Genomic DNA, 14,046 nt, shown 5'->3' with positions numbered 1-14,046 from the left:
AAATATTTATCAAAAATTGAATTAATATTTTCTTTATATAAAAAAGTAGCTTCAAATATTTATAAAAATTCGAACTAAACCCAATTATTTATCTTTAAACTGAAATATACATAAAATTATTGATAATTAATTTATATCCTCCTCCACATAGTCTCATACACACACATGTATATATGATTCACAAGTTGGGGTGTTGAGTAAAATGCAACTTATAAGCAACAATACACCATCCTTATAATTCTCCTCTCATCTCTAGTTGTCTTAATTTCTGTGCATTCACAGCTCCCGGATCATCCAGATCCGATCTCTGTTTAAATCCGACCCGTTTTTCATAGACAAGAGATATGTTGGATCTTAATATAGATACAAGCTCAGCTCAGTACAAAACAGTTGAACAACAGAATTCAAGTGTCCAGAATGTTCTAGAAGCTTCCGTTTCCGGCACTTCAGTTTCCTCCGTCGTCAACGCCGACGAAGCTCCGGCGAGCTCCGGCGAGTCTATCGCTGCTTTTGGATTCAACATGTTGTTTGAGAAAAAATGTGATAGAAATGGCGGGAGTTCGCCGGGATTGCCGGAATTGCAGCTTTTTCCGGTGATCGGAGGTGAGCTGAGCAATGAAACGGCGTCGTCTAAGTCATTGCTAAGGCCGGAGTGGCTGAATTTATCGGTGCCCGAGGCGCCTATGGATTATCGGGTGAAGATGATGGAGGAGAAGCCGCCGCCGCCGGTGGTGGTGCAGCCGGCGGTGAAGAAGAGCCGGAGAGGACCGAGGTCGAGAAGCTCGCAGTATCGAGGTGTTACGTTTTATCGGAGGACTGGTCGGTGGGAATCACACATCTGGTACTTCCTCCGTTTTTAGTTATATTTTGTTCGGGTCAAATCGACTAAACTTTGACTTATATTCGGAGTTCTTTAAATTTTCTTTAAATTTTATACAAGTCGAGTCTATGATTCTATTTATAGATGAAAATAGATAGTTAAGTCATGTAACAAGTTTCTATTTATGTTACATGATTGATTGATTGTACTTTGTTCTCTTTGTTGCTGCAAATTGTAGAAATATCTACTGGTTAGTGATATGATGTTGAATAAGTTGTGTACATTAATGATTGTAATTTCTGTAGATTTTGAGCTATTAATTTATCTAATTCACTGAATTTTATGGGGTTTTATAATTTCTACAGGGATTGTGGGAAGCAAGTTTACTTAGGTAAGCAGCTGATTACGTTTAAATGGTTTTTATTTAAATTGATCTACAAATTTTATTTGTGTTTAATGAGTGAATTCTTTTGGTCTTTGTCTGATTTATAGGTGGATTCGACACTGCACATGCTGCGGCTAGGTGAGTTTATTTTGATAGTTAAAGAATTTGTTTTAGATTCTAGAATTTAGACATGCTATGGAGTTCTGGGTTTTGATGGAATTTGAAATTTTCGATTCAGAGCTTATGATCGGGCTGCAGTGAAGTTCCGCGGAATTGATGCTGATATTAATTTTACTATCAGTGACTACGAGGACGATTTGAAACAGGTATATAGTTAACAGAAATCATAGTCTTTTCTATCAGCCTAATGCAACAAAAGTTTTGTATGCTAAAGTTTGTATGATTTGATCTTTGTTCTTATAATTTGATATTCATGTTATTTGATCTACAGATGAAAGACTTGACGAAGGAAGAATTTGTCCAGATTCTTCGTCGCCAGAGCACTGGATTCTCACGTGGGAGCTCAAAATTCAGAGGGGTGACCCTGCACAAATGTGGCCGCTGGGAAGCTCGAATGGGTCAACTACTTGGAAAGAAGTGAGAATCACAGTCTTACATGTTATTATTAGTAGTATTTGTCAATTGAAGAAGTTATTGCAATAAGTGTATATTTTCTGTATTGCTGTTGCATTGATTTGTCTTGAACTACAATATGGTTTTCGGGAATGTGTTCTACATTCTGGAATGATTAAATTTCCAAATAAATAATTGGAAACCTTTTTATCCACGAGATTACAATGCTTGATTGCAGGTATGTGTATCTTGGACTATTCGACAGCGAAATAGAAGCTGCAAGGTCTTTATGATCACAATTTATATTCCTTGAAACGGAATAACTCAATCTAATTATATCAGCTATTTCTAGGGGCTATCCAACAAAATCTTCATGTTTATTTTTGTGACAGGGCTTATGACAAAGCTGCTATAGAATGTAATGGACGGGAAGCAGTGACTAACTTCGAGTCTAGTAACTATGAAGCCGAAGTCACTATGTCTAACAATAATAAAGGTGAGCCAAAAAAAAAAAAAGGACGAAGAAGAAGAAGAAAGATCAATGTTGGGATTCCTTTGTTAACTTTTATCTATTTTATGGGTGCAGACAGACACCATGATCTAGAATTAAACCTTTCCATTGGATCTTTGAAAGGGAATGACAATATGAGGAGTATGCAACTCAATGAAGCAACATACGAATTGACAAATAGTGGTAAAAGATCAAAGGTATAAAAACTTCGACTCCCCCCATCATCTTTCAACAACTTTAGCTATTTTAGTATTTCACTAATTTGGTCATAGACTCATAGTAAACAGAACATATTAGCCATGATGATTGATGTCTATATTTAATAATAGTGTCCACTTAAATTTCTCTAAATACGATGGTTCTCTATTAATCTTCTTTCGCATTGGCCCCAACGAGAATTTTGTTATGTTTGGTTAACCTTTTATGTCCCTTGTCTTGTGTGGCTATTTCATAGGTTGAAACCTTTTTTTCTGCTCCTACAAGGGAAGAGACATCCCGTGCAACAGTGGCATCGAAACAGAATCCTACATGGCCCAGCATATATACTACTTTTGCTCCAAATTATGAGGTAAATTGCCTCTGTAATTGTATCATTAAAGCTTGGTTTTCTGGCCAATTAAGGACAATAGTTTGTCCTATGTTTATTAAAGCCAAACATTATACAGTAGTGCATGAAGAGAAATTACATCAAAGGCAGTTAAGAAACTACTTAAGTTTGCAGAACCTAGGTGGTCCTCATTGTAAAGCTGTACGCATTTGTTAGTTCATTCATTTGGTGCATAAACACGTTCTTACCTTCATCTATAGCCTTCTATAGAAGTTTTCTTTTACGAAATGTCCTTGATCGTTTTACTTTCTGTATTCCTAATTTACTTGTCATGTTGAAAGTACATTGCTACATGATGGACACGTATAATTGCGAGCAAGTATATTTTGCTTGCAATCTGTGTCTGGAAATCTTAATATCGACTAAAAACATAATGAACTTGTATATTTTAAAATGGTATTTTGGTATATAAGATTAATGGCTTTAGTGAGGCATGCATGGGGTGAATCACACCAGTTTCTTATGTAGTAATTCTTGTGGTTCCACAAAATTGGACAGAGAGAGGGAGAGGTAACTAGTTCTTTAGTTCTCCCCAAATATAATGCTGGAGATGTTTCTTGTATTTCACAGGATAGGGCAACCAGAAAGCCAGAAGCCGAAGCTGGTCCTTCTCTGGGATTCACCAACTGGGCATGGCAAATGAATGGCCAGGGAATTGTCACCCCCGTTCCACTGTTTTCAACTGCAGCATCATCAGGATTCTCTTCAACAACCCCGTTATTTTCAGGCACCCTTTTACAATCAAACGCCCAAAACAAGAAACTCTGCGTCCCATCGCCTGCCAACGGAACTCCCCTTTACTATGGTGGCAAAAACTGAAACAATTCAACCCCTACAGGCAAAATGCTTGATGTTCCAGCATCAGAGACCAGCAAGCTGGAATAAGCTACTTGCTGAAACAACTAAGGTCTGTAGAGTTGGAGTTCATTTGTGTATACAATACATGTAGTATCATCATAGATTGATATGATCAATACTAACTTATTATTTGCAACTTCTGTTTGAAGTATAATTGCGGCTAGTTTGTATTTGGTTTATATAATCATCATCCGCAGTGGTCGTCTACTCTTGTTTTATAGCGTAGATTGTTTACATTAGTCATTGGATTACAAGAAAACCAGTATGCCAAGAATTGTTTTGCCAGCAAAATTCAGAGGAAATTGTGAGAGAGAGAGGATGTTAAATTGATAACGCTTACACTCACTCCAGTGAAGACAAAAAGCATCACAGCCGAGTTTTCACCTTTCTATCCAAATGTTGAAATAGATATTCTTGTAGTTATATGACCGTATAGTTAAAATCATTATTTTTTTAAAAAAAATAAATAAATATATGTGATTAATATTATAATTCAGAATACACATTATAAAAGCTATGCGATCAGAAGACATGGAAAAATATGTGCAAAAAGTCAAACAACCTGACTTTCAAAACGAACCTATGTTTAATAACAGAGGGTGTAACCGTCAATATTGGATTCGAATTTTGTGATTTTTATGACTACAAAAGTCAAAAATCCCCACAAGAATAAGCATTTAGTTTCAAGATTAGTCAAAATACGACATTGTTGTGATAAAAGGAACATAGGGATCTCCTGCAAACGATGTAAAGAGCCTTCTACTTCTAAAATGGAATATGAGCGTTGTGTTCCTTAAAAATAGATATAAAATGAACTCACCAACTGGCAACTTGCAATGATGGTTGGCCTAATCCGCAAATTCCTTTCTGGCTGAGGCCTTCTTGTCCGTCATTTTGTTCCAAATGTTTTCTAGTTCTATTTTAAGTTTCAATTTTAACTTGTTACCTTTTGCGTGATTTTTAAAATATGTAGTTTGTAAATATGTTAATAAACAAATTAACTTTATTTACCACTATGACATTAAGCATGAAACTCGGTTTTTTAACATGTACATACACATGACCTGATCTCAGCACACCCGTCTGCCTTGTCTTTGACAAGTTTTGAACCCTAAACATCCCATAAGGAGAGCTAGAAATACCAGCAAAGAACACTTATTAAATTAATATTGAAAATTAACAGAAAGGGTAGGATAAATTTCAACACACATGAGAACTGATATAGTTATTTTGCATGGTGATTAGGATCACATTGGCATGAGCAATATGCAGGTTAGGTTATATGAGCAATAAGAGTTATCCGAAAAAGCCTTTCAATTTTGCTAAAACTGCATAACATAGCCTTGCAAGGAAGTTTCTCATTTTAGCTAAAACTGCATAGTATTATGGCCTAGTCCGGAAGTTTCTCTTGCAATGACAGTACGATTTACATACCAAATACCCTGGTATAAAGATCACCTGAACTTGGCTGTAACATATAATCTCCATAACCAGTATAGCAATTGTTCAGTCCTAGTTTCTCGTTTCTCTGAAGTTCCGCAATGCTTGTGTCATTCCTCACATGCGTATTATCCAAACCTGGCTGGTAGCCATTTGAAAGGCTTCCATTTGTGAATTTCTGTTGTGAGAATGGTGTGAAGGAAGATGGATTATATGTCTGGCGCTGATCCATGTAACTCGAGGAGATCCCATACATATCACTCCAGGAAGAATACACGTCCCCCGCTTGACCAGAATATCTCATGCCTTGATTTGAAGCTGGAACTTGTTGCATGTAGGTTTGAGGGTATTTTACTTCTTGATTTGACTGTTGCATCAAAAGTCGATATCGGGCATTGTCATCAAGGGCAGCACCTGATTGTGAAGCTGGAGTTGACCTTGTCTCGAAACACGAATTTGTATACCCATTTGGTGGTTTACCTCTTCCAACAGCCATTATGGCAGGATCAACTATATCTGCTTCACTATTGTTACTACTATTCCCTGTTGATGGGGTCCGGTAGTGAGTTTTCGAAAATGAAGAAGTCTTGACCATGTGAGTTCCTGAGAATACAAGGGAAACATAGCACACAGCCAATCCAATGAATCAACAAACGTTTTAACCAGTGCCATACACTTGTACAAAAAGGGGAGTGCTTACCAGAGTTAGAGAAGAACCCTTGTTCTGTTCTCTCACATGCAGGAAAGCCGGGAGGAGGTTCTCTTGATGGCAGGGAAAATCCTGGAGGAGTAGGGCCTTGAGCCATTGATGCTGTCGATATTATTCAAAAATCAAAAGTTACTATATTTCAAAAACAAGCAAGAATGGCATGTAAAACTTGCAAATCAATTAAAAAGCTACTACACTATAATAATTTCATATCAAGAGATCATATTATATCAGAGTTCCATCAATTGTACTTGATGTAAATGCTTACAAGTGATGTCTAAATCTTATAACAAAAGACCCTATACTCAAAGAAAAAAGTTGATTTCATGTCAATTGAAATGTTAGTATGCCAATTAAAAAAAAATTGCCGCAGCTTAACCCCATTTTTACTGTACATGAAACTAGCATCACTATAATGGAAACGAAAGAGAGTAAATAAAACCCATATATAAATTGTCTAAATTTACCAATTTACTGGACACAAATATCTAGCCGGAACCAACTGAGAAAAGATTAATTGAAGTAATAAATACAACTCCTGAACTCCAATTAAATTAGATGATTTTCCACTACAAGAGTCTTTTTACTTATATTATTGCAGACGCAACAATACCATGCAACTATCAACAGTGAGTTCAAGAATCAGACTGGAAGTTTCATTACTATCAATATATTCTTCCTTTTTTGCTAATAGAAAAATTAACTTGTATTAGAGATGGGATACATTCTGTGGTATACATTACAGGCACCAACAGAATTGAGACGTACCATGGTGCCGGGAGATGGATGAGTAGTGCTTGTTTTCTCCTGAATCCTTAGGTGCAGAACATTTCTTCAAGTCGTGGCCGATATCACTGAATGCAGAGTCCACATCACATAGTTGATTTACAAAGGTATGTTGTTTTGTGAAAGAAAGCATAGATTGGTCATTGTTATAGAGACTCCATGAAGAACTATGCTGACCATCAGTCTGACCGAAAAATCCAGGCACGCCAGGACGCGAATTAGAAGAGTCATCACCAGCATCAAGATCTAATGACAAAATATTTGAAATTATACTGTCTTCTACAGCCTTACAAGCAGGATTCTGAGCTTCCACTGGCCTGTCATGATCATCAAGCCTTCTTAAATGCTCTACTATTTCTTCATTGGAGAAAGAATTAGAAGATCTATATATCCTATCTGATTTAGCAGAATTCTGGAATTTTCTCTCATTGTACAAATCACTCATTGATCTTGCACTTGTAATTGAAGCTGCATCCATATTATTATTTACGACGTTACCCACATTATATTCACTCAGATTTAAAGATTCCCCATGCCGCCATGTGTATATTCTTGGATCCTCTGAAGTTGTCGAAGCACTAGATGGAGAAAGTGAAGGAGCTGACAGACCTAGACTGCCACAATCTTTCAATCTTATGCTATCAAGAGACAGCGAATCATCTCTTACAACACTAGATGGATCATGTAGCATTTGTTTATCTGAATCTAATGTCAAACTAGACTGTTCTTCAATAAATTCCTCACAGGGAATTGCATCAGATCTACCTCCACCCCATAAATTTGAAGTATCTCTAAATGGCTCCTTGAACTCTCTATTCATAGGCAATTCATCAGAAAGGAGACTGGAAGAGAACTTATTAGGTAGCATCTCACTTGTATGTGCAGTACCAAAATGATTATCTTTCTGATAAGCTACTGAAGACAAATCACAACGTGAGTTCTCAACCCCTCTATCATCAGCCACATTTCCATCTTTTTCTATGCCGTTACTGCAAGACCGCCCAACAATATCCACAAAGGTTGTTATTTTACTAGCAGCCCTAGCCTCTCCATCTTCATCCTTGCACAATGGCAAATAAGTTGCATGTACACCAGAAGTTGCTATATCCAGGGACAGACCCTTGAAGGAAAAGGAAAATAAAAAGCTATAAGGTTTTCGTCTTTGAGGCGTAAAGATCTGAAATCTAGCACGTGTACATTAAATCTGACTTCAATGATGCAAACTTAATTCACTATATAAACACATTTTAATAATATATTATGACCCTTGGATAGGGTGTATCAAGTCTCAGAAAATTACTATATCTGTATGCCATAAAGTAAATTCAGTAGCAAAATATACCTTCGAAACACTTCTGGAAGAAAGATTATTGCAGTTGTAGCTTTCATCTATAGGTGGAGGTAGTGCATTTCCAGAGCTCCTATGCATATTGTGTGTGGCACCAACAATTTGTTGTACTCTACTCCTGCAATAACACATGTACATAATAAAACAGATAGTACTAAATGAACCAAACGAGAGGCCTTAGTATATAAATTTGGAAAGGAGATAAAACCAAAACCGTCAAAGAAAAGTTAAAGTGAAACATTATACAAAAGACTTCTTCGAAATACAAAAAGAACTTCACCATCGTCTATGGTATTATATGCTAATATTCCGTGAATGACACAAAATAACTCATGTAAATTAATCCACGATATATCAATTTCAGTCAATATAAGCTTGAAGAAACCAGGACTAAAGCTCGATATGAACAAGGTAGAACTGTATTTCCTCTAAAGTTTTCAAACATAGATATGGGAATGACTTGTTAGAATCAATTCATATATTAAATATTACACAATAATGCATGTTCCAAACTCCTCAGATCTTCAACATGTGTCATCAGTTTTGAGTCAATAATTAATGCAATACTCAATGCATCAAAGGGAATAACTTGGATACTAAAATACTGAGAGTTTATTATTATGCACAAATTCCTCTCAAATACCAATATGCATAAAGTCCAACAATCAGGATGACATGCTGAACCTGCAGAGTGCAGACAATATGTGCATACATAAAATAAATAAATGTGCTTTGAGTCCAACTGTCCAAGCAAACATCGGCTTAAAGCTTTTCTTGGGATTTTTTTACACAGAAATAAATGCATTCAAATTTTTGGAAGATCTTCCATCATTCAAATGTATGCATAGGCTTATCTGATACCTTGTATGTACTGCAGCTGCTTCATCTTTACCAAAACTATCTTCATCCGCACCCATAGTATGTAGATATAAACAAGAAGGATTGTTGCAAGGCTGAATTAACAAAACAACACAGTCAACTGATCTATCTTTCAGCTTTTGAAAAATCATACATTCAACACAGCTTTGGGAGAAAATGTGTACATACCATGTTTCTCAACCATGCATGGCAATATTTAGCAGTTCCAAATGAAGCTCTGCAGAATTTTTTTTATAAAGATCATTTACAACGATGATGCATGAAGTGCTTGTATAGAAGAGGTCAGAGACCAAGATACGATGTCTAATTACCTCAAAAAGTTGCCTTCCAACACAAAACCATGTACAGATTGTATGCACCGAATGGCTTCCTCCTCTTTTGAGAATGTAATATATCTACAAAACAGGGGGGCAAGTAATCTAAGAACAGATACGACCATTTTTCTGCTGCATATAAGTCAAATAAGACTATTTTGCAACACAAAATATTGTTGCTAGTTGCTACATAGGATATGTGCATCTCTCAACTCCCAATACACACACACACACACACACACACACACACATATATTGCTATGAATTAAAACAGAACAGGAATCACACGGATGTTGTTAGTTCAGTACTCAGGTTCAAAGGAGTTAAAATTTTCCGGTTGTCTCCATTCTACTCTTTCTAGAAGTTATTCTTAACACTAAAAATAATATAATTACTATGTGTCTAAAACATCACCACTTAAAAGGACCTTAAGTACGCATCTAAGACGCTGTATTTCCTACTTCGAAGCTTAGTTGTTCCTTATATCCTGAAGGCAAGATTGGTGATCCGATAACACAAAAGATATATTAAATATATATTAGACAAAAATTCCAACACAGCTAAAATAGAGAGTTGTCTTTTATGGTAGGAATATGAATTTGAGTTTTGTAATCTACATGACAACTTAAGACATCTAATTTACACTAATACACTATCACGTATAAAGATTGGGAGCCGTTGTACTGTGCAATAACAATCTAGAATAGTATAAGCAACCCCCATCAGCATATTAAAATATAATCTTGGCAACTTCCTTAGTAGCAAGTATTACAAATCATCTCACTTTCAAGCAGGTTCAGTTCCAGACAACCACAGGAAGGTTAAATGAGCCATATAGGCTTTCGTTCCTTCAATCACTTCTTCAAATGAAGGTCAAATAGAAAACTGATAAATATAGAGCAAGTTGTATGCTTTCATTTCATACCTATAGAGTAATATCGACATAACAGACAACCCTGATACGTAATAAAAATAGATGAGTTGTCTAAAGTCAAGCATAGATTAAGAACTATGATCAACAAAAATAAACTTATTATAGCACATCTAACAGATTGCTACAGTGTATATTGAGTCCTGCTAACTTACACACTACAGGTGTCATGGATAAATTGTTGAATAGCCCCACCAGCCATCCGAGATAAAGAAACCTTAGTAACCTTACCATACTGCCCAAAGAATTCCTTTTTCTGCAAGAGCTGCAGAAAACAATAATGTTTTTTCCTATTAGTAAAAATATCAAGGAAATTCTTTTTTACAACTACAAACAAGACAACTAAATTTCAGTATTAGTAAGTCCATACATTTTCATCAGCAAGACTGAGAGGCAGCCCAATTACGTATGCCATCCTTCTCTGAATCACTCTGATATTGGTTAAATCCTTCTTAACTTCAGTTGCTTTTGCTTTTGCCTTTGCTTTAGGTGGTTTCTGCTTTTTCGCATTGTTAGCAGTGACCCTGGATAAAAATAAATAAATAAATAAATATTTAACTGGACCCCTAAAATTAGTTTTATTAAAATGAACACTAAATATAAAAACCTCCAGAAACATCCAATCATATAATTAGGTTGGAAGGGAATACTCACTTTTCAAATTTTGCCTCCATTCCTACAATTTTGTCTTTGTCATAGGGTGCTCGACAAGCAGGACAGCGTCCCTCAGTCTCATTTTTCTCTGCCATGTCCATTATTTGATGCCAACACCAAACACACACCTGAAGTAATACATGATATTAGCTAATTACATTTGAATTCATAATGTCAAAAGACTCAAAACAAACATAATTTTCATCACCTACTGTCCACAATCCAAATCATAAAGCACCATGTGGGTCATTAAAATAAAGGTATAAGCTAAATTTACAGACATGTTAAAAAGAGTATGATCAATGGCACGCGGTGACTTCTTATCAAGCTAGAGTAAAAAAAAATTAAAATTTTATATTCATTTTGTTCTATAAAGATCTAGTTCTATAGCTGTAAAAGTCTTCTAGTATTCCTGTGTGGATAATATAATAAGTTGATATTGTTTAATCATATGTTGGGAGTAAAGCTGGTACTAGGACTCAGGTTTCGAACCAGAAATTACAATGGTTAGAGGCTTGCCGCACTGCCAGTTTCAGACGAATGTGATGCTCAACAAGGTCTGACATTATAACTAGCAGTCAAGAACCTATGCATAGAGGACAGCTCTAAGAACAAACTACACGAAAATTTCATAAGTTTATTTTATCAGAAAACCCTAGGAATATATCAGTTACACAGAACTCTTAAAAGAATGAATACCACAAAGGTTATACGGACTACAAAACTCCCCAACTAATATTACTATCACATGGTCTGAGTATTCAGAGACTTTTTTTTGTAGTCTTGTAGCTAATAAGTACAAGATTGTGGATATATTTAAGTATTAACTGAAGCTGTAACCCTCAATAAAAGTGAGTGGGGATCATAATCTGCATCAGAAAGCCAAGTGGATTGTGATACTTTTTTTCCCCTCGTTTTGTTGCATTGAAGCTCCTACTACAGATGTGCATAAATGCATCTCTTTTTTGCCTGAACATAATTTGTTTGCTTAGCATTTCATCCTGTGACTGTCACCTAATTGTACAAATTTCTTCTTGAATGAGTATATGTACTTTTATCATTTCTTGCCTATTTAGATTTGTGATTACATCTGGCAATCAAGCTTAATCCATCCACATCATACACTATAATTTTAAGTTGAAGGTGTTAGCAACCAACTCTTCTTACGGTAATGGTAGTCACGGTTACTTCACTAACTGCTAGTTAAAGTATCATTTAAGTTATTACCAAAAACCAGTTCTCATTTCCAAGCACAAAAATTTGCGGTAAATAAGAATGAAGGGAGATATAAATAGTTAGAATGCAACCTTTGGCTGATCCTATTCATAACACAATAAATTACATTAAGTCTTCTGATATACAGCATTGGTTATCAATTACTGAAAAACATAAGTGAAGCTGGAAACTTAGTCTGTAGAGGACTAATTGCGACCTAATTGCATATTCTATCAACGCAAAGTACAGTCCTTAGTCCTTGAAGTTAATTAACTACACATAGCTACCTCTTAACAGTGAGCAGAACTAAATGATAGGAGTACAAGATAATCACACAGAACAACAAAGAGATAAAAAATACAATAACAAACACTTTAATGATTCCAACACTTCTGAAATAGAGGTAAGAATTAACATCAAATACCACAGAAGTCACAAACATATTGAACAAAATGGCTAAAAAATGTCAAAAGTGCACAAGTTTATGACGCGTAATGCCAAAGCTACAAGGCACACTGCACAAGTATGAAAACAAACCTGATAACCACATTTGCACGGCTTCAACTGCTGGTCCGTCCAGTCCATCTCTTCTGCACAGAGAGGACACCTCTTCTCTTCTTCGTAATTCATCGTGACAGTAATAAACCTTCAAATAACAAAACTTAACTAATTAATGCCATAAAACACTTCAAACATGAAATTTAAAAAATAAAAATAAATTTAGAGCTATGAAACACCTTCATTTCACAAGTGTTAAGTCATTAATATTGTGAAACACCTCAAGTGAAAGACATTAACACATATGATCCGAAAAACATCTCAACTGAAAGATATAATCGCATTAGAGCCGTAAAACACCTTCATTTTAACATAATTTAACTAATTAAAGCCGTAAAACCTAACCAAACAATTATTTCTACGCATAGCAAAACACAGACATTCTCCACATCTAACTCAGACATTCTCCACGTCTAACTCACAAACACGAATCTCAAACCCTAGAAATCGAACCAAATCACATCCTAGACCTCCATCCTCCCCAGATCGCAGTCAAAAACACCAAATCTACCACATTCATCACGCAAACCAACAATGCGCATAAAAAACACACGGAAACACCTATGCATACACAAAACACATACAATTGAAACCTAAAACACAACAATGACGGTGAAAACAGCTAGAATTAAGCCAAGAGACGCTACATTTACAGGAAATCTGAGCTAAATTGTTACTTACAGTGGCGAATCGAAGCTTTTTGGGAGAGATTTGTGCGGAGAGAGAGCAATAGAGAGTTAGAGAGAGAAAGTCTAGAGAGAGAAATGCAAGTGAGGAGAGAGTACGGCACAAAGTATTGAAAACCACAGGATTGAGACGGCTTTTATGGATTGGCTTTTATTGTCATCAACTGTCTCTTTTTCTTTTTATCGGGTATTATCTGGTGCGGTAACGACCAAGGTGTTGCCTAGCTGGCATTATTCACTAAATTTTCCATTTTTAAGAAATGTATACCAGGTCAGCTTTTTATGATTTACATTTTTTTTATCTTTTACTTAAACTAAAAGTAAATTATATCTTATATTTGGTTTTGAGAGGTTAATATCGGATGTATGAATCATAAATTTTACTTTTCATAAAATAAAAATTAGCAAAATTTTGCATTCCTTCTTAATTAACACCAGGTTTTAGTTTGTTAAAACTTTTTAGAAAACTTAAAATATAAATATATACCTCCAATTTCATCAAACTTTAAAAATTTTAAAACTCAAAAATCAAGAGTGATTGTAATTGCACATGTATTACTGCTAATAAATATTTCTTCCAAAACTATATTTCCAAAATAATTCTACACTATACATATGATATTTATATTTTTCGAATTAATCTCATTTCACATATTACAATCATTTAATGCAGTTAATTTACATATGATTGAGGATGATCTCGGGTGTTGGCGTAATTATCACCGTATCCATGACTAATGACCCAAATATCAGGATTCGGAAAAATAACCTC

General features: G+C 35.4%; 2 protein-coding genes across 3 annotated transcripts; one reads left to right on the top strand and one right to left on the bottom strand.

The window, feature by feature from the left end:
• Positions 1–208: 208 nt before the first annotated feature.
• On the top strand, positions 209–3,961 carry LOC108210255 (APETALA2-like protein 3). 2 transcript variants are annotated; one of them, XM_017381558.2, is made up of 10 exons: positions 209–841; positions 1,186–1,211; positions 1,313–1,343; positions 1,444–1,531; positions 1,657–1,802; positions 2,017–2,061; positions 2,171–2,274; positions 2,365–2,486; positions 2,744–2,857; positions 3,467–3,961. In XM_017381558.2, exons 1-10 carry the CDS (start codon positions 345–347, stop codon positions 3,713–3,715), a joined length of 1,422 nt encoding a protein of 473 aa, XP_017237047.1. In that variant the 5' UTR covers positions 209–344; the 3' UTR covers positions 3,716–3,961. The 2 variants fall into 2 exon arrangements, with proteins under 2 accessions (XP_017237047.1, XP_017237048.1); XM_017381559.2 differs by lacking the exon at positions 2,017–2,061.
• A 1,089-nt stretch (positions 3,962–5,050) lies between these two features.
• LOC108209600 (uncharacterized) lies at positions 5,051–13,408 on the bottom strand. The gene is made up of 12 exons (XM_017380588.2): positions 13,270–13,408; positions 12,568–12,676; positions 10,816–10,943; positions 10,532–10,685; positions 10,317–10,426; positions 9,228–9,311; positions 9,085–9,133; positions 8,899–8,990; positions 8,032–8,155; positions 6,672–7,809; positions 5,895–6,005; positions 5,051–5,797 (listed from the first exon to the last, which is right to left on the bottom strand). Exons 2-12 carry the CDS (start codon positions 12,658–12,660, stop codon positions 5,181–5,183), a joined length of 2,700 nt encoding a protein of 899 aa, XP_017236077.1. The 5' UTR covers positions 12,661–12,676; positions 13,270–13,408; the 3' UTR covers positions 5,051–5,180.
• Positions 13,409–14,046: the final 638 nt, after the last annotated feature.

Source organism: Daucus carota, chromosome 2 (genome assembly GCF_001625215.2).
Source record: "Daucus carota subsp. sativus chromosome 2, DH1 v3.0, whole genome shotgun sequence".
NCBI lineage: Eukaryota > Viridiplantae > Streptophyta > Magnoliopsida > Apiales > Apiaceae > Daucus > Daucus carota.
This window is presented reverse-complemented; position numbering and strand designations above follow the sequence as displayed.